Here is a 25,231-nt window from a genome sequence, read left to right as displayed (position 1 = left end):
AGTCATTTTCTTGTAACAAATTTTAAGAGTTGACATTTTCTTTCTAGTAATTATTTTTTTCGTTAGTAATCAATAATTATTTTCACTGCATTGCACCAAAATATCTCGATTCTTGAGTGTGCAATCATATACCTATCCATCTCCCACTACTAAAATAGAAAAGAGTTTTGATTCAAAGAAATACCCTTTTGAATCACAAAGAAATAATAAAAAATAAAATTATATTCCCTCTATTATATATTATTTTTCATGTATTGATTTTTATGGAGTTTAAAAAAAATATTTGATTTTAATGTATATAATATTAAATTTTAAAATTTTTTTATAAGATTAAAATTTTATGACAACAAGTTAAAAAAATCATAGAAAATAATTTTAAAATATAAACCAATAAAAATTTTAAAATGTTATAAAAAATGACATAATTTTGAGACATTCACTAAGAAAATGACGCAAAAAGAATAATATTTTTAATCCCCTAAAAAACTCTATTCTCATGCGTCAACCCAAAAATGCTGATCAAACCAAAAAAAAAAAAAACACAGAGAACATTAATTCCTCGATAGAAAGAAATTATAAATTTTATTAGTATAAAAGAATCTATAATTTGGAGATAAGGGAAGAAATTATAGAAATTAAAATTAAAATTTAATTATATTAAATTTTTTAAAAAATAATTATATAAATTAATTAAATTAAATTTTGAGTTAAGATATTATAAAATTTTAATATCTATATTCATATTATAATTCGATTTTGCCAAAATATCTTTGTATCAATGTGTAAGGTTTTATGATTGATAGAGATTTTTTTTTTTCCAAAACATGGTTAGTGCTTTGGTGGGGTCGCGCATCGGATTATGGGGCGCAAGAGCTAAGAAATTTCTTTGAAACTTTGAGTTTACGCCCGATCTATAATTACATACACCCGGCTAAATCTTCATTGATTTGCCTGATAGAAAGAAATTAAAAATCAAAGGTGGGTGAAATTAAGAGAGAATGGGCGTTTACTTGGTGTTTTACTTCAGCTTGCTACCATGGCTTATTCAAGCAGCAACATCGCAATGAGCAGTCAAATTCATGAAATCTGTGGGGATGTTTTTATTCGACCCCCATTTGGAACAAAAGCTGGTTGCTATAAAAATTCGTGGTTTAGCGTGACTCACAACAAAACCAGTAATGGGCTAAAGCCTTTCATCAGTGGCATCAATCTGGAGCTACTCGGTCCGTTTCCGTTTGACGATTCTGTCACCGTCAACAATCCGGTAACTTATCTCAATTGCGGCCAAAAAGGGAAACAATGGCACCACTGCTTCTGCTACTGTCAACCTAAAAGGCAGTCCATTTTTCTTCTCAAGTAGATTCAACAAATTCGGGTCAGTAGGTTGCAGCAATTTGGCTACTGGTTCTCGTAATATTCAAACTGATCCCATCGCAGGCTGCCTGCAACAAAGATGTGGCGACTAGACTTCTAAATTAGGAGGCTGCTATGCCATAATTACTGAAAATCTGAAATCCTATACTGCAAACATGACAGAAATCATTGATTCTGGGAAGCAAGAGTACAGCAAGAGATGCACATCTGCTTTCATTTTTAACCCTTCCATGTTTAAGTCATCGGATCCAGATATCGAATTTCCCATGTTTAACTCATCGGGTCCAGATATCGAATTCCCCGCGACATAAGCATTGATACGACGCATGTTCCTGCAACGCTGGAGTGGAATCCCATCAAATGCGGTTTGAAAGGTCTTGTTGCAAGTTACTCTAAACCAGGAATTTTTATAGCAACCAGTTCTTATTCCATTTGGGGATGGAATAACAACATGCCCACATTTTTCTTCACAACCAAACTTGTTTACTCCTTGCGATTTTGCTGCTTGAATAAGCCATAGTAGCAGGATGAAGTAAGCGCCCATTCTCTCTTAATTTCTCCCACCTTCGATTGTTGATTTCTTTCTATCAGGGAAATTGACGACGAATTTGCTGGCTGCATATATCAAATAGATATAGCTTGGCGTATATTCAAAAGGTTCAAAGAAATTTCTTGGCTTTTGCGCCCCAGTTTTCTACATTTGATCCCACTAATGCACTAACCGCATATTTGGTTACCGTAATACAGGGGAAATGGAATTTATATTTTGTGAAAATAAAAAATAAGAATAATAGAATAAAATAGAGAAATTGAACATAAGTCAACTTCAATATAGAATGCCTAGGTTGTTACTTAATGTATCATGTCAAAAGTGGGCAAGACCAAAAAAGACTTGGGTGGTCAGCGGGTTGGGAAGGTGTGGGTTGGTGGGCAGGCTGCTGAGAAGGGCCTTGTTTTTATTGAGCTTCTTGAAGGTATGGTTCTAAATACAGCACCATAGTGCAATGTGATCTATGATTCTGATCTCACCTGGTGGAAAAAGGTATGTTTGTTGCTGTTGTTTCGCCATGATTCTCTTACTTGTTATTTGCTCAGTGAAACTTTTTGATTTTAGATTCTATATTATTGGTTAATTACGCATTAGTATTTTCTCTTTTCTTTTTATAATATTTATTATTGGTGTCTATTTCAGGACAAAAGTAGAATTTTCAGTTGGTGGAGAATTCTTCCATTGCATCGGGCTGCACGTCACTACACAAGGATTTACATATATTATGCCATGGTTGGCCATAAATGAGAAAAATCTTCCTCGGTTTATGAAAGGGGAGAAAATTGAAGTTTCAAAAGTGGAGTTATATGAGGTAAATAAATATTCACCTCCATTTAATGAATCATCAAGTGTCCAAATATTGTTACTGATGCCTGATTTTCTAAATTCTTTAGGGTGAGACTTCAGAGAGTGAGCTCATTTCTCTGATGGAGAGGAATGGAATAGGCACAGATGCATCAATACCTGTAAATATAAACAACATATGGAGCGGAACTATGTGCAGGTTAAAATTTAAGTTTATCCTTGTGATATTTAGCTTTTATATGCAAAATGTTAGCTTATCTTTGTATGAGACGGATATTTCATTCTTTCTTCAAATGCAGGTACAAGTTGGTAGGAAGTTGGTTCCAACTACTTTAGGCATAACACTGATATGAGGCTATCAATGCATCGTTACAGATCTTTGTTTGCCAGACATTCGCAGTTTCATTGAGCATCAGATTACTTTGGTAGCTAAGGGTCAGGAAAATCATTCTCGTGTTGTGCAGCATGTACTACAGCAATTCAAGCAAAAATTCAGTTATTTTATTTGGCAGGTTAGAGAACTATATGTTGTACTTGCATGCTTAAATATTATCTTGGGTCAAGTACATGAAAAGTATAGAACAATTGTGGTAATTCAATCTACTCCTTCTCTGGGTTCTTTTTAGTTGCTTTGTTGGTGTTCAATTTGCATCTGCAACACCCTTTTCTCCTCTTTTTGAAGCAAGTAGTTTTGTTTTGTTTTTTGTTTTTTTGATTTTGGATTTGTAAAGGCGAAAAAAGGGTTTATTTTGTTTTCTGTTAATGATAGTTTTATGTTTTCTTCTTCTTCATATTGATAAACTACAATTACCCATTTCTTGTTTTTGCTTATTTCAACAGCTGCAGTTGAATTGGGTCATAAAGATCTGAACTTTGGGATATTGGTTTGGAGAAAATGAGTCTCTGTGGCAGTGTTTCTGCTATGCACTTAAACTTTAAAAGCAATAAAATAAGCATGGGAAGAGTCTTAGCTTTTAGAAGTGGTGAATCCATTGGAAATACCTTGAGAATTCCCTTTAGAAAGATGTCAAGTAAGGGCGCTTGTCTTTGCAGGTTGGTTGTTGTTGATGAATGTTTGGATAACTTTACCCTTTTGTAATAGTGAGATGAATAATTTATACTTGTTTTATTATTTTGAGCCAGGTAGTTTGCATAGATTATCTAAGACCAGAGCTTGAGAATACTGTTAATTTTTGGAGGCTGCTTCTTTTTCTGCTTCTTTTCGTTCTGCTCCCTGTCCAGCTAAGACATTGAAAGTCATAATTGCTGGTGCAGGAATGAATTTTCTCTTAATTCTGATATTTGTTTTCTTTGTCCTTTAGGAAATCCATTTTCTATACCTTTTGAATTTTTGGTGGCTTCTTTGTGCCTTTGACGTAGCTAAATTTCCAAAACTTTTTATTTTTATTTTTTATTTTTTCATACGGATGAACTGAATTTTTGCCTAGACTTCATTCTGCCTTGGTTTTTAGCTAAATTTATTAACATTTTTCTGGTCGAGAGTCTCATACTCTGTCATTGGATTGTGACTTTGTATTCAAAATGTTCCTATTTTACATTTTATTTGCTGATGTGACCATATCTAGTTTTATTAGAAGGCTGTGCCAATTTAGGGCTCTGTGCTTTGTGAGAATTGGATGGTTTGCATGCAAGAATAATTAGGTAATAATTTGGTGTTCTTCTGTCATAGGAGTCTGTGAATGTAAACATGTTATCTGTTTCTTTTTACTGATTCCAAGGGTTAACTTTCAAGTATGAATATGCTTTTGTTTGATAGATAAAGAAGAATCTGCTTGCTTAAAAGCTATTGTTAGAATGTAAATATAGCGCTTTGGCCTTGGGTTGATATTGGTGTAATACCTAAAATTTTGTTCCTTTTGTGTTTTCTGCATGCCTTTGCCATGTATTTCTTTTTGGGAATTAGTCTTGTGAATGATATCTTAGTTCATTACAGGGTTCTAGATTTAATGTATGATCCATCACTTGAATTTGTTTTTGCTACTAGACTAGACTTGCCACTTTTGAATTTTTGCAGGTTTGGCTGGTTTGTCAACTGCAAAATATTTAGCAGATGCAGGTCACAAACCTCTGTTATTAGAAGCAAGAGATGTTCTAGGTGGAAAGGTTTTGGCACTATGTTTCATAGAAATTTACACCTATTATATTAGTGTATCATCTTCTCATTTCTAAAATCTTATTGCACATAATATTAGGAGATATCTTGCACTTCATCTTTGATGAAGACAACACAATTTTAACTGCAAGATTTATTCAAGGAAGCTTTAGTTATTTTCTGAATTATGGCATGCAGCATAAATTAAATAATATTTACCATGAGAAACTAAACTGTGTTAATGACTAACTTGAGTTTCTGTAGATAATGTCTTTGAACTTGCTTTTCTCGAGCCTCCAGTCACATGCGAAAGAAAAAAAAAACTTTTGGTTTAAACTAAATTGTTGATCTTCTATCAATTAAAATACCTTTAGATGGCTTCTTGTAAAAATTTTAAGCTTTAACCGTGACATGCTTACCTATGTGGTTTAAGATGTTCTTTTCCCTTTTCCTTGTCTTCTGTGAGAGATTAGAATTTGGTCTTATTTTAAACAGGTGGCTGCATGGAGAGATGATGATGGAGATTGGTACGAGACAGGCCTACATATATTCTGTAAGTATAGATACATTTTTTTGTTTTCTCAGCCTCCCCTTTGGGTCTTCCTCTTTACACTTTTGAAGGATGTACCCTTGTATTTGAAATTTCATGTTCGGTAATTGATTTGATTCTTTATTTCATTTTATCATCCTCCTTTTTAATACTTGAAAGTTGTAAATACATATGTTTGTGGAAATATTGGACAATATTATCCACCTATTGTTTTTTTCTTCATCTCCTGACTGTTTTATTGTACCAAACTATCTGATACATAGCGATATCTTTTTTTTCTCTTTTCTTTCTGGCAAGTCGGAGCTTACCCAAATGTGCAAAACTTGTTTGGAGAACTTGGCATCAATGAGTGGCTGCAATGGAAGGAGCATTCTATGATATTTGCAATGCCAAATAAACCTGGAGAGTTCAGCCGATTTGATTTTCCAGAAGCTCTACCTGCACCCATAAATGGTAAACAACTTAAATACATGGTAACTAAAGTTTGTATATGTTTGTACAAATCTATGAAAATGTGTTTTTGCTTTTACAAACAGTAGGAAAATAGAACTGCCTGTTTGTGTACCTGTTTTAATTTAATTGGTTGGCTGTAGACAACACCTTGTTCTAAATGATTAATTAATATTTGGAACAAGTTTTTCGCTCTTGTCGCCATTCTATCTTATAGGTTAGTTAATATATTCCAGTTTGCAATTGATGTTTGTTCTTTCCATTTATGTGTATTTATTGTCAGTCACCCAAATTGCTCATTGCCTTTCCCTTAGTTTCCTTTAATTGTTTGTCATAGTAGAAAACATAAGACTGAAGCATTAGTTGTCCTCATTAGGTCCTGGTAATTCAAGATTGTTTAATTTGGGCCTTCTTAGGACCAACCTTTTATTCAAGACAGGTCTCTCCACTTATTGCTAATTGATTTTAAGTTGTATGCCTTTTAATTGAAGATTATTGTTTTGCTTTCTTGAAATCTTGAACTCTGAGAGTTAGGCCACTTTTCGAACTACACTAGCTTGTGGCAGAATGTTGACTTCCTCGGTTTATGAAATTTTCATTTAACAAATTGGCTCTGTTTCAGCATATTCAATCCAAAAGGGATTCTAATGAACCCATGCTTTTGCGTGTGAACTTTCCAGGCTCTTCATAAAGGAAATGAGTCTTTTGGTGTTTCTAAAGTCTGCCAATGAGCATGTGAATGAGAACAGCACATCACGGTTGGGTGTAAGGGGTTTTGGGAGGATGACCAATTATAATTTCTTGATCTTTCAATGGTGGATTTTCTTCTTGTTGTGGCCATGGTAGGAAATTCGCAAAAACCACTTCATATCTTATTTCTCTATGTTTGCTTGTTCCCTGTTTCAATTATTTGATCTTTTTTCTGGTGTGATTGATACAAATCCCTAGGTTATTTTTTGATAAAATTCTCCTTTCGAGGCTAATAGCATGTACATAAATGATATGGCTGCAAGTTTGGCTGGTGTCTGAGTGGTGAGCTCAGTTCATCCGGATGAAAAACTTCCCAAAAGAGCCTTGTCAACTTGAAGCTCTGCTCATATAACGGTGCAATTAATTTGCTGTCCTGTGGTTGCATGCATGTATGGGTCTGATACAGAGTTTTAAGCCTTTTCCAAATACCTGATACTTTTCTTGCTTGAGAAAGGTGCATAAGAGTACAACTATAATAGAGCAACAATCCTTACGCCTGGATTTGTTTGAAGTCACTCAGAGTCCCTGACTGAGGAGTCTCATTTCTTTGCTATATTCATAGTATTAAATGTGTGCATGACTGTCCATTGATTTTAGTGCTGGCGCTTCATTTTTTATGAGTGAAACATGAAATATCATGATGCTAAACTTTTAGCTGGGAGAAAAGTATAGCCGAAGGCTTCTAGGAAAATGGAAAAAAGAAGAGGGAGAGGGAGAGGTGTGAATTTATGAAATTGTGTAACAAAAGAAATTTTAGAAACCAAGTTGCCTTGTGCGGAGTTATATTTAGTAGAGTGAACTTTTGTAGGTGATGCAAAGTCTATCAGTTAATGTATGCATTAGCCTCCACATTCATTTAATCAATGCCCATGTGTCATTGTTAATGAATCTGGTATGAATTGCATTAAGTAGCAAAAACTTGTTAAATGATTAAAAATAAAGAAAACTGGTTTCATCATTTTCTTTTTCAGGGCATACCTGATTGTGTGACTGATGAGGTGTTTATTGCCATGTCAAAGGCACTGAACTTCATTAAGGCCGATGAACTTTCAATGCAATGTATATTGATTGCTTTGAATCGATTTCTTCAGGTGTAGTTCCCTTGTTTGCCTGCCCCACTGGTTTTATATTTATAACTCGATTCTGTTGGATACAGCATCAGCAACAAAATCATTAAATGATCCATGGTTGAATTTTACTTGACTGCTAACAGAAACCTTATGCCATATTTCACTGGTACTGACATTAATTGCATCCCAAAGGAATCTATAAATATGAAACTTGGACACCTCAATTAGTACATCATTATTAGATTGAGTAGCAGATAGGTAATTTTAATTTTGGCGCACTGGATGTTCTCCAATCACTTTGAGATCACATGTTTTTTTGTACTTTGGTATACTAGAGTCTAGATGCATCTACAGGGTGATGCTTTTGTAATTTGTACTGCAAATAACGTTCATCGAATATACATTTGTTGGATAGTCATATTTGTTCATTTTTATACAGTCAAGGTTATACTAAATAGAAGGAAAACAAGGTATAACAACATTACACTACCTTGCTAAGAACGTATGAAAATCCAACAACAGTAGAAAAATGGATCAAAGATGGCATTCTTGGACGGAAACCTCCCTGAGAGGCTTTGCATGCCTATTGTTGATCATATTGAATCACTGGGTGGTGAGGTCTGGCTTAACTCAAGAATAAAGAAAATAAAGCTCAGTGATGATGGAAATGTGAAGAGTTTTCTTCTAAATAATGGCAATACAATTGAAGGAGATGCTTTCATAGTTGCAACTCCAGGTATACTCTGTTTCCTATTGAATAGTAATATTTAGCTTTACTAGATTACCAGCTTCTTTAATAATAGCCGATGGATGTTGAACTTATCAGTTGATATCCTCAAGCTACTTTTGCCTGAAGAATGGAGAGAGATTTCATACTTCAAGAAATTAGATAAATTAGTTGGAGTTACAGTAATCAACGTTCACATATGGTTAGTAACAAATTCTATTGTTTGTTCAAACAATTCATTGGTATTGTTATTGGTCTGTCTCATTCCCCCAACCCTTTTCTAAATCTTTGCATTTCATAAAGATGTTGTTTGAAGTAAGTACATCCCGTTGACTTTCTATAGATATCTTTTCAACTGATTTAACATGGAAACTTAAAAGAAGTGTTAGGGAATATATGTGGGTATTGATCTTGAACATGAGCTGAATGGTTGAGTGCTGATGCAGCATATTATAATCCAGTTGAGAGCACCTAGGGTATAGAGTCCCACATCAGAACAATGCTGGAGAAATGAAGGACTGGTATATGTTTTTCAGCCCTTCACAAAAGACATTGCTCATCATTTACATTAGGTCCCTCATTTGATATGCCCTCCAAGCAAAAAGCAGGAGTGTTGGCCATGTGCTATGACTCTCTAGATTTCATAGACTTTTAAGAGTAGTTTAGAAGAACATGCATATGTTTCCTATTGTTGTTATGTGGTGCAATTTTATTATTTTCATGTCAGCATCTTTAAGCAGTATTAATAAGCTTTGGGCTTTAGGTTGAATATCCCATGGTTTTTCTCTTATTTTCCCATTGAAAAGGGGACAAACAAAGGGTGATTTATTTGAGGTTATATAGAAAAGGGGTAGTTCATTTGAGGTTATATAATGGCCAATGCCTTACTGAGTTATAACGAGAGGGCAAAATTGTGGAGTACTAGTCAGCACTTATAAGCAGAGTGGAGCTTAACTCAAGGCCCAATATGGTCGAAATTCACATGCAAGAGGTAATTGTTCAGTGGAGATGGCTGGAAGCTATTTCTTACTTCAATGAGTAGCAAGAAAAATGGAGGATTCATGCATCACAAGTTTAGACCAATGTTAAAACCTTTAGGTTTTACATTGTTCCCAACACCATTCACTGGTCTCCCATCAGAATGCAGCATTATTTTTGTTCAGAGTTATTGTAGCAAGCATTTTTGTCACTAATTTCTTATTAATTCACTGCACTCCACTGGTGAAATGAATGTAGTGATATATGTGTGCTATTCCTTATAGACAGATGCATTATTTTCTGTAATGCTATGATACTCAGTTCTTTTTTGGATTTCTAGACTGCAATATCTATATATTTATACCTTTCCCACCAAAATTTAATATGAGAGCCCCTGGTTGAGTGATATAGATTATCTCCATTTGCAGGTTTGATAGGAAATTGAGGAACACCTATGATCATCTACTCTTCAGCAGGTGTTCCTACTTCATCTATCAGCCCTTTAATTTTCCCCTCTTTGCTATATATACAGCTTCCATGCTTGTTATCTGCCAGCCCCTTAGTAGCTTTATGAATTTTTACTAAATGTTTTTCTGAAGTTATGATATTCATTTAGAAATGGAGCTAGAATAAATTTTGAGGAAAAAAGTTATTTGCTTATAAGAATGTGGAAACCATAGTGTAGGGATATTATTACTACCAGTCTAGTGTCTCTGCCTATTGATAGCCAAGCAAATCTGTTGCATTGTTTTGTTTTTCAACATGATCAAAGCTATTGAGTATATCATAGTTGACCATTTGGTGCATTAGTAAATATTTCTAACAATGTTGTTTCAGATTCAAATAACTTAAAATAAACCCATGAGGGATTGCGGGGTTTAAGGAGAATGGTTTTTCCTCCATTCTCTAGCCAAGTCATTGGGACATCTTTTTGTATTGAGCTATATTGCAATAGCGTCTTTCACTTTTTTCATTTTCCTTTACTAAGGTGAGTCTCATGAACATAGTTTCCTGTCGGATCAATTACCTTTCTTTTGCATTCTCCTCACTTTTGTTCTTGTTTGCTTGCAGAAGTCCCCTTCTAAGTGTATATGCTGACATGTCCATAACAGCAAGGTAAAAACTCTCTAAAATTTCTTTTTTATTGCCATTGAATTCATGTTCCTTAGGCCACCATGTTTCCTGTATTTTCCTACATATTAGATATCAATGACGTTATTTACAATCTTCCAAGAATTTTTCAATGTATGATATAATTACATGTGTGGTTTCTTTGGATAACAAAATTATTGGATGCTAAAATCCTTCTTTTATCTACTAATAAGAAGAAACCAAAAAAAAATCTAACAAAAAAGCTTTAGTTATTAATTGTTGATTGACACCGTTCCATTTTGTATGTGGTAAGACTAGGTGAGACAAAATCAGAAATGAAGAGATTCGAGAAATATTAGCGATAATCTGAATTGAGAAAAAAATGAGAGAGGGTCATTTGAGATGATTTAGACATATGAAACATATGCCTATTTATGCACTAGTTAGGAGAAAGGAGTTTATGGATTTGGAAGAAACCAAAACTTATAAAGGTAAACCACGAAAGACGTGGATACAAGTAATAAGAAATAATATGATGATTCAAAAAGTTGATGAAAACGTTAATTTTGATAGAAATGAGTGGCACAAGAAAATTCAAAATACAGCTAACCCAAAAGTTATGGGATATAAGACTTAGGTCATGTTTGATGTTGTGGAAACTGAATGTATATTGAAAAACTGCTTATCATGAATTATACAAGAATCTTAGGTTTATATACAAACTAACTAGGGGTTAAACTAGGAAACTAAATCTTCCTTAATTCTAGGGATACAAATACTTAATTCTAGAGATACAAATATAAATATACAGATTACAAGATTACAACCAGCTGTAAATAAGTGTTTTCCCACACTCCCCCTCAAGCTGGTGAATAGGTGTTTTCCATTCCCAGCTTGGAAATAATTCCTTGAAATGTTGCACTGCTGAGACCTTTAGTCAACACATCTGCAAGTTGACCCTTGGTTGATACATAAGGTGTACAAATCAACCCACTGTCTAGTTTCTCCTTTATGAAATGCCGGTCTACTTCAATGTGTTTTGTTCTGTCATGTTGCACAGGATTGTGTGCAATGCTTATTGCAGACTTGTTATCACAGTAGAGTCTCATTGGTCCATCCCACTTGATCTTCAAGTCTTCTAAGATAATCTTTAACCATAGTAGTTCAAAAATTCCTTGAGCCATTGCTCTGAACTCTGCTTCAGCACTTGATCTTGCCACCACATTCTGTTTTTTACTCCTCCAAGTCACAAGATTACCACTTAAGAAAGTACAGTAGCCTGAGGTGGATCTTCTATCAGTTACTGAACCTGCATAATCAGCATCTGTATATGCTTCTAGAACTAACTCCGAATTTCTTTTGAATAAGATACCTCTCCCAGGATTGGCCTTCAAATAGTGCAATATACGGTAGACAGCCTGTAGGTGCACTTCTTTAGGACTATGCATAAATTGACTTACCATGCTCACAGCATATGCTATATCAGGTCTAGTATGTGAGAGATAAATGAGTCTTCCAACTAATCTTTGGCACATCTCTCTATTTACAGCAGCATCTTCATTAGCTTCTCCAATTTTATGATTAGGATCTATAGGGGTATTTGCAGGTTTACATGCAAGCTTCCCAGTTTCCTTCAGAAGATCCATCACATATTTCTGTTGTGAGATAAAAATACCATGCCGTGAGTGAGCTACTTCAATTCTTAGGAAATACTTCAATCTCCCTAGCTCTTTTATCTCAAATTCTCTAGCCAAACACTGTTTTAGAGATTCTCTCTCTTTTTCATCATCTCTAGTTACAATTATATCATCAACATACACTAATAGAACTGTGACTCTCCCTGAATCAGAGTGCTTGATAAACAATGTGTGATCTCCTTGACTCTGTTTATATCCCATTGCTAGCATCACTTTGGCAAATCTCCCGAACCAAGCTCTAGGAGACTGTTTAAGGCCATATAAAGCCTTTTTTAGCTTGCATACTTTGTTTGCTTCTAGATGACCTCCAAATCCCGGTGGAACCTTCATATATATTTCTTCTTCCAAATCACCATGTAGAAAAGCATTCTTTACATCAAATTGTTGAAGCTGCCAATTGTAATTTGCAGCTAATGATAACAAAATCCTAACTGTATTCATCTTGGCAACTGGAGCAAAGGTTTCCTGGTAATCCACTCCATAGGTTTGAGTGTAGCCCTTAGCCACTAACCTGGCTTTATACCTTTCAACAGTACCATCTGCCTTGTATTTTATAGTGAAAACCCATTTACACCCCACTGGATTTTTTCCTTTAGGCAATTCTACCAATTCCCATGTCTGATTTTTCTTTAAGGCCTCCATTTCTATTTTCATGGCTTACCTCCATTTCTCATTGGATAATGCCTCGGATAATGTAGTTGGAACTGAAATAGTGTTTAGGCTCACAAGAAAATTTTTGTGGGATGGTGAGAATTTTTCAAATGACACAAAATTAGATATTGGGTATAGTGGATGCTTGGTACATTCTCTGGTTCCTTTCCTAATGGCAATAGGCAAATCATAATCACTAGTTATAGTTTTAGGAGATTCATGCTCATTTTGAGAAACAGAGTCAAAAACTGTAGTTACCTCATTTCCAGAGTTAGGATCAGGTTCTTGGACTGGCACTGGTTCAAGATCTGGAACTTTCTTTCTTGAGTACACCTGTAATTCCTTCAAAGAATCAAGAACAATATTATCCTTTGTCACATCTTCCGTATTTGGAATGGGTTCAGACTCAAATTCAGTGTTTGACTTGGGCTCAGCAGAAACAGGTTTCGACTCAGAAGAATTAATGGGTGTAAATGTTGAAGAAGGGGGCAAATCAAGCAAAAAGAAGTCTTTATCCTTATCTTCCATGAATGAAGTCTCCCCCTGAAGATAAGGTTGGGTAAAAAATGATTTATTTTCTTCAAAAGTGACATCTGCAGACACATAGAATTTTTTTGTAGGAGGATGATAGCACTTATATCCTTTTTGAGTTGAAGAATACCCCACAAAAATACACTTAATCGCTCTTGGATCCAACTTTCCCCTGTTATGACTATGAACATGAACAAATGATGTACAACCAAATATCCTAGGTGTGAGATTGTTTGTTGTATTGAGGTTGGGATAAAATTGTGAGAGTAGTTCCATAGGAGTTTTAAATCCCAAAACTCTTGAAGGTAACCTATTTATAATGTGTGTGGCAGTGAGAACAGCTTCCCCCCAATAAGATTTAGGTACATTTGCTTGAAAAAGAAAGGCTCAGGTTGTGGCTAGTAAATGGCTGTTTTTCCTCTCTGCCACTCCATTCTGCTGTGGAGTATTAACACAAGATGACTCATGGATAATCCCCTCTTTTTGGAAATAGGTGGATATACTCTGGTTGAAGTAGTCTCTTGCATTATCAGACCTAAATCTCTTGATTCTCACTCTAAATTGATTTTGGATCATGTTTTGGAAGCTTAAAAACACACTATTCACATCTGATTTGGATTTAAGTAAAAAAACCCAAGAGACCCTAGTACAATTATCTATGAATGAAACAAACCATCTCGCACCAGAAATATTAGGAATTGTAGAGGGACCCCAAATGTCACTATTAATCAAGTAAAAGGGAGTAGAACTTCTTTTGTTACTGATTGGAAAAGACACACGTCTATGTTTTGCAAATTCACAAATATCACAATGAAAATCTTCCACATTTAATCCTTTGAACAAAGAAGGAAACATGTTTCTCAAGGTTCCAAAAGAAGGATGTCCAAGACGAAAATGATAAAGCCAGATTTTGTCTTTATTGGAAGATTTTTCGGAAAGAAATGACAAAGGTAAACTATTTTTGATACTACTTGTGTTATTTGATGTCTCAAGATAGTATAGTCCATCCTTCTCCTTAGCAAGTCCAATCATCTTCCCCGAACTCTGGTCCTGAAATTCACAATAAGAGGGATAAAAAGTTACTTTGCAATTCATATCTCTGGTAAGTTTTTGTATAGATATCAGATTAGTAGACAATCCAGGAACATGAAGAACATTTTTGAGAACAAACGAGGGATTAACTTGAACATCTCCTAATCCTGCCACTGTGGTAAGTGAACCATCAGCAACAACAATTTTCTTATTACTAGGACACAGGTTATATGTACTAAACTTTTGTGAGGAATGTGTCATATGGTCTGTGGCTCCTGAGTCAATGACCCAAGAACTCGTAATAGGCTTAGCCGAGACATTTAATCCATGAGAACCGGAAGCTTTACCTGAACTAGAAACTTTACCCAAAGAACATACCATGATAGGCTTTTCAAGGATTTTCAATAAGTTTCTCAGCTTTTCAATCTCTTCCCTGTTGAACTCTCCTTGTTTTTGAGACATCTGTAGTACTCCAGTAATTTTCCCGGTTAACATTTCCTCAAATTGGGTGGTAGTGATATCTTTCTTTGAAAGGGTTCGGCAATGAAGGCCTAAACAGGATTCGGCAATGAAGGCCTAAAAAAGTCAGCAATGAAGGCTGAAAATTTTGCTTCCCAAGAAGAGCCTAAAGCTCTGATACCATGTGGAAACTGAATGTATATTGAAAAACTGCTTATTATGAATTATACAAGAATCTTAGGTTTATATACAAACTAACTAGGGGTTAAACTAGGAAACTAAATCTTCCTTAATTCTAGGGATACAAATACTTAATTCTAGAGATACAAATATAAATATACAGATTACAAGATTACAACCAGCTGTAAATAAGTGTTTTCCCACAGATGTATAAGATTATTGATAGGATAGGATGTCATGAATTTAATTGCTGCGCACAATGCCAAGAATATGATGGGAGCTGATTCACCAGGGAATGAGGTACATGAGGGAGCTAATCAAAAAAATGGTACAGGAAAGCTTAATGGACAGAATCTAGAAGAAAGGAAGGGTAGGGAACTGGCAGACCGTTGAGAATATTGCTTTTACTATTGGTCCCTTGTATTTAGCATTGCCGTTAGTAGTGGCAGTAATGCCATATATGAACACATTCAAAATTCATGAATGAAGTTATTATCAAGTTCTTCTCTTTCTAAAATTCAATCTCCTTGTTCTCTACTTTCTCTCTGTTCCTTCCTATTCTCATCCTTTATCATCTCTGTTCTTCTTATTCCTTTTATTCTCAACCTTTATCAATTAAAAACTATGACAAATTGGTATCAGAGATCCAACCACTAAAAACTGGGGAAATATAAACAACAGAAGGTAATGGCAGAAGGAACTAGATTCAGCATACTGCATAAGCAAATGCAAAAATTGCAATCTCAGTTGGAGGCAATGCAGATGGTGGACAATACGATTACCAAAGGGTGGAGGAACAAAAAACTAGTATCGAGACTAAGTTAGATAGGGTTGCTATTCAAATGGCTGAGAATCAAAGCCATATCAGTACAATCCTCAAATTACGTACTGGAGAAAAATGAGGTTCAAGTAAAGCCTGAAACAAATGGAGCTAATCAGGTGTCCAATAGTCATCAAACTCCTGTTTCCCAATCTGAGGCAGAAGGTAAGCAACCTATTGAGGTCACTGTTATTGATGAACAAGGGAAAATTACTTACAAAAATTGACTTGGCCTTGGAAGGGGAACCTATTGATTATTGGCAAGTTTCAAATCCAAAGAACGTTTGGATATAGAAGTGTAATTTTAACTCAACCTTCCATGAGAATTGAGAAAAAGGAAAGTTTGAGAAAGTAATAATTATAAAAGAATAAAATGATAGGTGCAGAGACATTACTGTTACTCCCCCTTTTAATAATTTTTTTCGTTATATAAAAAGGTTAACTGCATTAGCTTTTTGTCTCCTCATTCATGCATGCAACCACTAATTAATGATTTATTGTTTTATGCAGGAATATTACAATCCAAACCAATCCATGCTGGAGTTAGTTTTTGCCCCTGCAGAAGAATGGATTGCACGGAGTGACTCAGAAATTATTGATGCCACAATGAAGGAACTTGCAAAGCCCTTTCCTGATGAAATTTCTGCAGATCAGAGCAAAGCAAAAGTCATAAAGTATCATATTGTTAAAACACCAAGGTTAGATTGAGTGCATTCTTTCAGAATCTTCATTAGTACTTTTTTTTAAAATCAAATCCAAGCCATTTCTTGAAATGTTATGCCATGGCTGAAAAATACATGGCTGGTGATGGCTTCCCCTTATATTCATATAGTGATGCATCAAAGAGTATAATTGTGCTAGAAACATGTGACAAATATTTATTTCAAATTTTTCATGGAAGCTTTTAATGCTGTCTTGGACAAAATTTCATACGATCTCTAAACAGGATTTCAGTAGCATTACATACGTATGTTTGCACTTGCATGCATGAATGCATTTATCTATATGAACTGTACACCTATATTAAATGGATTGCAGGCCTTAAATCAATTTACATTTGTACCTTGGTCACTAGATTCCTACCAAAACTAAAAGCTAATTATCATTTCAGATCTGTATATAAAACTGTTCCAAATTGTGAAGCCTGCCGCCCCTTGCAAAGATCTCCGATAGAGGGGTTCTATCTAGCAGGTGATTACACAAAGCAAAAGTATTTAGCTTCAATGGAAGGTGCTGTTCTCTCAGGGAAGCTTTGTGCTATTGTACAGGTACTTTTTGCATTATTTTGCTCTGCCATGTTGCTATAACTGAACCGGCATAAGTTTCACTTTTTTCCTGCATAAAGTTCAATTACTAGTTGTCTTAGATGCCAAACCTGTTGTTATACACTATGCCAGGAGAGTCTTTTAAAGGTGGCAATAAGTCCACACAATAGGATGATGAAATGACATTATCTGTTGTGCTTGTTTCAGCACTTCTAATGTTTTGAAATATGCAGGATTACAAGTTGCTTCTAACTTTGGGACAAAGAAAGTTGACAGGAGCAAACATTCACTGATGGCTTCTATGTTGAAGGCAAAAATTCACAAGTTCGATTGTTCAAGGCCAGGAGGTTAGTGGTCTCTCAGCAGTACACACACACACACACACATATATATATATATATGTCATATACCCCTATAAAATCTGTAACATGTGCAAAGACAGCATCACAAACTGCGTGTAAAATTCTTTTGATGGAATCCATATGATCTTCAATTATCCTGTTAAAAGAAAAAAAGGAAAAAGAAAAGGAATCTATATAATCTTCATCATTCTAGCAACTTCTACGTTTTTGAGGAACCGTCATCATAAATAATCATAATCAAAATTATGCTGTAGAATACATTATTCATCTTTAAGTCAACAAATTAAGATAGAAACACTGAGTTCATTGACATTGCAACCCCACTAGATTGAGTGGTAACCTGTAAGTTAGAAATTGAGGCTTCCCTTTTGTAGAAAGATTAAAGTGCGAGAATGGAAGGGGAAAAGGAGAAACAAAAAATATTTTTACTAGTGTTTAATTCGATAGGTGAGAGAAGAGGGATAGAGCTATGTTTCAGACTATTTATTTAGGAACACTTATAGGATATCCTCACTTAATCTCTTTATTTCTTGTATATCTGCTACTTAATTTTAGAGAATTATTAAATACATAGCAAGGCTTTGTTTTGTAACAACTAGTTATGGCCCTTTGTTACCCGAGTAAATTTTTTCTTCTCACTATTGGCATGAAGAGGAGGACACTCTATCGGGAGATAACCGCTTCCTGCATGAACATGACAAATTGGTCCTTTCCCCTATATTAGATTTCTCTGAATCTCTGTATTGACCTTCTTTCCTACAATAATCCCGAAAACAAAAAACAAAGTACTGAACAATAGATAGAATCCAAAACTTAGAAGAACGTTACACTACAATGATAGTTGTTGTTGTTGTTGTTGTTGTTGTTTTTTCTTTTTTTTTTTTTTTTGCCCCTTTTGATTATAACTTACATTACATAGGTAACAGTTACCAAAGTGAGTGCTTCTGGTTGAAATTGGAGGCAAGAGTAGTGAAAGTGATAGTAGCAGGACAAGTATTGAAAGAACAGGGGAAATCTTACAGGACATGTTTGCAAAAAAAAAAACTGGGTTCTGGTTGAAACTAATGGCAGCTATATCGGACTAGGTTGTGATATTTTGGAGGAGAAGGAGGAATTTGGTAGTCAATTTTCTTGCTGAAAGGGAATGAATATATTGTTACCGATGATTAAAAACTGCATATAAAATAAGAATATTTGGGGTTCATGCTCCATAGACGTGATAATTCATATTCGTATCATGTTTGTTTCATATCAAACATATATAAAATATAAAAATTATTATGTTATAATTCGTGTTAATATAAAAATTTAAATTATAATTTTTTATTTTGTCAAACTCATGATTTTTATCAAAATTTTAAGTCATAATTTTTATATTAGGTCTAAAGTTACCATATTTAGTTGTTCTATGCTAGAGAGTCTTGTCCGTTAGCTATTCATTCTAAGGTCTTCTTTTTCCTTTTTGATAATTCCTTTATGAACGCTTGGCGGTCTCGTTTTTCTCATTCACTTTCTGAAATTTCAAAATGATGGCAGTGATTGCATATGTTAGATCTCAACAATTATCGTCACTCAGGCACCTATTCAACTTAAAAATCAATGGAAAGAAATAAGTAAAAAAGAAGTTGCATGGTGTCTTCTTTTACATGTATGAAATAATATGAACTTTGTCTTCACATGTAGGTATACCAAGATCAACAGTTAGAAGTCAACAATACTAAATCTTTTTTTTTTTTTTTCATATTTATGTTTAACCATCGTCCAAAGATTATTCTAATCAATCATGACATTTGAAAAGGAGATGGTCTGAGACATGCATTTGAGACCTTCCATAAGGGGTGAGCAGAAAGTAACGAGAGGAAGAAAAATTGAAGTAAAAAAGAGTTTGAAATTAAAACAAAGGTGAGCTGAACCACACAGGCAGATATGTTACAAAGAAAAGACACCAAAGGAAGAAAGTTTAACAAGTACTGTTGGAAACCAATTAGGAGTATGTATCCAATGGCAGAGTTACACTATCGTTTATGATTGACCCAGACGTCGAACAAGAAGCAGTAGCCGAAGGTTCAATCATGTCATCTATATCAGAATCTTCATCCACGCTTTGTTCAATAGCATTAGCTTCTTCTGATGCTCTAATCCTCTCCAGCTCCTTTGCAACTTGTTTCATCGTGGGCCTTTTCTTTCCATTAAGATTCAAGCTTCTTTTCCCTAGCTTTGCAACTGCTATAATCTCTTCTTCTGTACCATTATTCCTTACCATTGAATCAAGAATGTCAAATAGGGAATTCTCCTTCATTGTAAGCAGAAAAAAGTCTACCAAGCTTCTCACTTCCTCTGATTGTATCGAGAAGATTGGTTTTTGTCCGGTCAGAAGTTCAACAAGAACAACCCCAAAACTATAAACATCACTCTTCTCTGTAAATTGACTCGACTGAAAATACTCTGGATCCAAGTATCCGAATGTTCCTTGCACTTGAGTGGTTAGATGAGTTTGCTCAAGTGCAATTGATCTTGAAATTCCAAAATCTGACACTTTTGCTCTGTATTTATCATCCAAAAGTATGTTGCTAGATTTGATGTCTCGATGATAAATAGGGACAGAAGCAGCTGAATGCAAATAGGATAAAGCATCGGCGATTTCAATTGCAATTCGTAAACGCATTTCCCATGTCAATGGGAATTCTTCATTTTGGTCATGTATGAGTTGAGAGAGTGTTCCATTGGGGATGAACTCATACACTAGTAAAGGAACCTTTGTCTCCAGGCAACATCCTAAAAGCTTAACCACATTTCTATGGTTAATCTGTGATAAAAGTATCACCTCATTGATGAACTGTTCAAGCTGCTTTTCATCAACTTTCTTCTCTTCCACCATTTTAGACTTCTTGATTGCCACAATGCTTCCATCCGTTAACATTCCCTTATAAACAGTTCCTTGGCCGCCTTGACCGAGGATTCGATTCTCGCTGTAGTAATCTGTCGCCTTTTCCAACTCCTTTGATGTAAACAACCTTATTTTTTCAACATAACCTTCATTGCTGGACAATTGTTGTTGCAGTACTAAACCTCCATTCCTTCTAAAATATTTTTGCTTCATCTTGATGGTTTTTCTCCTTTTTAGTACTTTGTACAGATACCATGTACCAAGTAGCACAAATACTGTCCCAATACTAGTGCTGCAACCTGTATAGGAAACATAATTTATTAATGCACAAGATAATTTTGCAAATTAGTATATATTAAGAAAAACCGTACACGCATTTCAACATGATTCATATTTTCTGTGTTTAAGAAAGTGAATTTATCAGCACTTAGCTTTAACTCAGTGGTAAGGGTGGGTACTGCAATTTTAGTATAGATCTTTTGTTCAATGAACAAGTAGGACTTCCCCGTTAAAGAAAAATTAAAAAAAATCTTAATAATAGTCTTTATATTATAATAAAATATTCAATGTGACAATAAAATTTTTATTTTGATATATGAATTATAAATTTATTAACTAATGTGATATTTATCTTTAATATAATTAATTATAAATGATAATATGTGAGGATAAATAATTTTTTAAATATCACATTAATTAATAAATTAATAATTTAAGTAACACATTAAAATTTTTTTAAATGTCATATTAAATATTTTATTATAATTCAAAAAACATTCGTAATATTAACTTAAAAAAAAAAATTAATGCATACCTATAATGATCGGCAAATTCCGAGGCTTTGTAACCGGGGGCGCTGTTGAATAATTAGAATTTTTTGGTAAACCACGAGTTGAATTTACGCGATCGCACCAATCGTACGCACTTGAGTGTCGATATGAATAAGGGCACGGCGACGAGCAGTAATCGTCCGGAGCATTTAAACAAAGCATATGGCAGTACCTATATTTAAGAAGCCCACATTTGCCTATTTCTGTCATTTCTGAAACGAATAAACAAAGTTATGTTCATATAAAAGTATGTTAATTAAGAAATGCCAAAAAAAATAAAAGTTTCATTTTCCTTTTTATATTGTGCAAATTTTCAACATACGAGCCCACACAAAATATTCTTATGGTCAACAATTTATCGGGTTCAAATTCAGATACCTTATATATATATATATATTCTATTAGTACGATACCTCCCCATGCATCACGATGATAATGATAGTTGTCAGAATTCACATCCACGCTGCAAACACATAGATGGCGGTCGCTCAATCTTGCCCAACAATATTGACCACTGGAGCTGCAAAATGCCTGTGAACCATTCAATTTACACGACCCACCTATTGGTCTGGCCCATTGCAGTGCCGTAGGAACGTGTCCATCTTTCGGCAAACGCCAGTGCTTTGTTCCAGGTGAATCCAACAAACTTACGTCGATCATGAAAGCAGACCCACACGATTTCCTGCTGCCATCACTAGGATAAAACTCTGTCATGTTTGCAATAAAGGAGCTGAGACCCCGAGGAATTTTCGCATTGCAGCTATCATTGGAGGTCACAATATTGCTACAACGGGGTTGCAGGCAGCCAATAACAGGATAATCAGTTGGATTACGAAGAATAGTAGCCAAACTACCGCAACCTACAGACACGAATCTGTTGAAAATATGGGAGAAGAAAAAGGGGCTGCCTGTTAAGTTGACACTAAACCCATAATTATCTTCACTGTTATTGCGGCAATTGAAATAAGTTACTGAATTGTTGACGATAACTCTGCCCAGGGAAAATGAAACATTAAGTAGTTGCATGTTGATGCTACTTATGAAAGGCTTTGGCCCATCACCGGTTTCTTTGCAGCTTACTCTGAACGACTCATTCATGTAACACCCGAGTTTAATTCCAAATGGGTATGTAATATTAACCTTCCCACATCTTTCAATACAGACATGCTTGGGATGTACAGGTTCTGGGCCAAATTCTACTTCTTGGCAACGTGCGGCTGCTTAGCAAGAACAGAAGCACCGATTAATAATAATAATAATAATAATAATAATCATAACAATGATGATGATGATGATGATGGTCAAATTAATTTTGATAAAATTAAAAATAGTGATAGTGATGAACTTAATATATGTAATAGTAATATTAAAATTAGTGGATATATATTTGAATGCAAAATTATTAGTGAAAATAATATTATAATGAAAAAATAAAATAATTGTTAATAGTATTACATTAAAATTATATGTAATAAAAAATTTAAATTAATTAATATTTATAAAATTAATAAATTATTTAAAATTTATTAATTATTTTTATGACAAATGATAATTTTTAATAAATAATTAAAAATAAAAAATAATAATATATCAAATAATAATTTTAGTAAATTAAATTAAAAAATTATTTAAAAAATTTTTAAATAAAAAATAAAAGAAAAATTAACAAAGTAAAAAAAAAATTTTAAGGTATTTTTGTATTTATAATAATTATTAAAGAAAAAAAAAACCAAATGAATCTTCGATAAAACATTAGACTAACAACGACTAGTGAAAAATCGACGTCAATGACACTGTCCAATTAAAACCAAATGCAAATTTTCACATTATACAACGTAATTAGCACAATCTTCCATTGCAATGGCACCCTATTAAATCTAAAAGCAGCCTTATTGATAAAATAACTTATATCGTGCTTAAAATTTAAAAATTTATTGAAAAGTATTGAGAAGAATTTAAAAAGGAAAGAGAAGAAAAAACGCAAATGGATTTGCAGGAGACAGAAGTGGGTGTGGTTTGTCTCTGTTTCCTAGTAGTCAGTTTTTTTTATTTTGTTTTATATTTTTTTTCACAAGGCTAAAGCTGATACGATTAAAAAAAAAAAAAACTGGGTAAACCCTGCATGTATGTATCTCATGTAGTTTGTCTCACATTTTCTGTGACCTGCCACTTTCTAATTTATATTTTTTATTTATAATTTTGAAATTTACTTTCGTTGTTAAAAAGGACATAACGATAAAAAATTAATTAAATTTTAATGAAAATTTAAAATTATCCGTATTTTTATTTTTGACATTTTTATTTTTATAATCAAACAAACCCCAAAATTGTAATTTAAAAGTAAAAAAATTCCACAAACACTGTAAATAGAAAAGTAGCAAATCACCTACGATGTATATAAGGTTTACCCAAAAAAAATTATCTAATTATTTCTCATATTAATTTAATAAAATAAGAAAGCAATAGCAAAGTGATCACGATTAATGCCAACCTCCCAAATCGCAATTGACGGGGTTCCACTCCAGCGTTGCAGGAACATGCGTCGTATCAATGTTTATGCTGTCGGGAAATTGGGTCATCGACCTTGGGTCAAACATGAAAGCAGATGTGCATCTCTTGCTGTATTCTTGCTTTCCAGGATTAATGATCTCTGTCATGGTTGCAGTGTATGAAGTGAGATTTTCAGGAATTACGGCATAGCAGCCACCTAATTTAGAAGCCAGGTCGTCACATCGCTGTTGTACGCAGCTAGCGACGGGATCAGTTTGAATTTCGCGAGAAACAATGACCAAATTGCCGCAACCTACTGACCCGAATATGTTGGATCTACTTGAGAAGAAAAATGGACTGCCTTTTAGGTTGACACTAGCACGATGAGTCGTGCCATTGTTTCCTTTATTGCTGCAATCGAGATAAGTTACCGGATTGTTGACGGCAACGCTGCTATCTGACGAAGAGGAATGGAGAAGCTCCAGATTGATGCGACTAATGAAAGGCTTTAGCCCATTAGCGGTTTTGTTGCAAGTTACTCTAAACCACGAATTTTTATAGCAACCAGTTCTTGTTCCAAATGGGGATCGAATATAAACATCCCCACAGTTTTCATCACAAACAGACTCGTATGCTTCTTGCGATGCTGCTGCTTGAATAAGCCATAGTAGCAGGATGAAATAAACGTCCATTCTCTCTTAATTTCTTCTACCTTCGATCGTTATTTCTTTCTATCAGGGATATTGATGAAGATTTTGCTGGCCGGTTAAGTCAAATAGATAAAGCCCGGCGTAGGCTCAAAGGTTAAAGAAATTTCTCGGCTTTTGCGTCCCAGTTTCTACATTTGACCCCACTCAAAAGCCCCAGTTTTCTACATTTGACCAAAGCATTAACCATACTTTCGGTCCGCGGAATGTAATATAGGAAAAATGGACTCTATATTTTGGGAGAATGGAATATGTATTATTAGTTTGATTGATTAGAATGTATTATTAATATTAATATTTTTGGTTAATTCAAAGAATATGAAAGCAATAAGTTCAAAAAATTATTTTATTTTTATAATTTATTTTAATATTACAAATTAATAAAAATGAATAAAAATTCATAATAATTTAATATAAAAATAAATATTAATTTTGTTTCAACCATTTTATTTTTATAATTTATTATAATATTATAAATTAAATAGTAATTTCGTTTAAGTCTTTCCCCTATATCAATCTATCTCCCACTATTAAAGTTGAAAAGAGTTTTGTTTCGAAAAATGAAATGGACACCTTTTTTTTTTTTTTAATGGATAGTTTTTTTTTAAAGAACTAAATAGATTAATGCCTCCTTAATTTTAAATATTTTATGATAATTTTATTTGATATTTTGGTCAATTTATTTTACTGGATTGATATTACTTGATTTGTTACATCAATTTTTTTTAATTACAAAGAAAAATAAAAAATAAAAAATAAAAAAATAATATTTTTAAACCCCTAAAAAAACTCTATTCCCATGCATCAAAAGCTAAGATCTTCATGGAAAGAAATTATAAATTTTTTAACATGAAAAAAAATA

The 25,231-nt window shown here is 34.0% G+C and overlaps 3 protein-coding genes and 1 pseudogene across 3 annotated transcripts; 3 read left to right on the top strand and 1 right to left on the bottom strand.

Annotated features, from left to right (window-relative positions):
- The first annotated feature begins 949 nt into the window (after window positions 1-949).
- On the top strand, window positions 950-3,240 carry LOC149510965 (DNA topoisomerase 3-beta-like). The gene is made up of 4 exons (XM_089756550.1): window positions 950-2,416; window positions 2,567-2,735; window positions 2,818-2,927; window positions 3,119-3,240. The coding sequence occupies exons 1-4, from the start codon at window positions 2,388-2,390 to the stop codon at window positions 3,135-3,137; spliced, it is 327 nt and encodes a 108-aa protein (XP_089612676.1). The 5' UTR covers window positions 950-2,387; the 3' UTR covers window positions 3,138-3,240.
- On the top strand, window positions 999-1,685 carry LOC149510966 (wall-associated receptor kinase-like 9; annotated as a pseudogene).
- On the top strand, window positions 3,106-18,738 carry LOC111279738 (15-cis-phytoene desaturase, chloroplastic/chromoplastic-like). Its single transcript, XM_089756353.1, has 24 exons — window positions 3,106-3,240; window positions 3,569-3,759; window positions 4,764-4,852; window positions 5,337-5,394; window positions 5,689-5,864; window positions 6,027-6,110; window positions 6,156-6,223; window positions 6,522-6,683; window positions 7,104-7,173; window positions 7,400-7,483; window positions 7,563-7,682; window positions 8,016-8,105; window positions 8,187-8,397; window positions 8,488-8,590; window positions 9,795-9,842; window positions 10,438-10,482; window positions 14,838-14,856; window positions 15,240-15,396; window positions 15,756-15,838; window positions 15,948-16,010; window positions 16,339-16,526; window positions 16,940-17,096; window positions 17,327-17,440; window positions 18,375-18,738. Exons 2-23 carry the CDS (start codon window positions 3,624-3,626, stop codon window positions 17,384-17,386), a joined length of 2,271 nt encoding a protein of 756 aa, XP_089612479.1. The 5' UTR covers window positions 3,106-3,240; window positions 3,569-3,623; the 3' UTR covers window positions 17,387-17,440; window positions 18,375-18,738.
- A 585-nt stretch (window positions 18,739-19,323) lies between these two features.
- Window positions 19,324-24,626, bottom strand: LOC111279477 (wall-associated receptor kinase-like 1). Its single transcript, XM_089756589.1, has 4 exons — window positions 23,664-24,626; window positions 21,586-22,389; window positions 21,157-21,384; window positions 19,324-20,641 (listed from the first exon to the last, which is right to left on the bottom strand). Exons 1-4 carry the CDS (start codon window positions 24,352-24,354, stop codon window positions 19,440-19,442), a joined length of 2,925 nt encoding a protein of 974 aa, XP_089612715.1. The 5' UTR covers window positions 24,355-24,626; the 3' UTR covers window positions 19,324-19,439.
- Between the last annotated feature and the right edge of the window lie 605 nt (window positions 24,627-25,231).

Source organism: Durio zibethinus, chromosome 27 (assembly GCF_047325235.1).
Source record: "Durio zibethinus cultivar Kanyao isolate XHJ-2024 chromosome 27, ASM4732523v1, whole genome shotgun sequence".
NCBI lineage: Eukaryota > Viridiplantae > Streptophyta > Magnoliopsida > Malvales > Malvaceae > Durio > Durio zibethinus.
The sequence above is the reverse complement of the archived record's forward strand: the minus strand, read 5'-3'. Positions and strand labels throughout refer to the sequence as shown.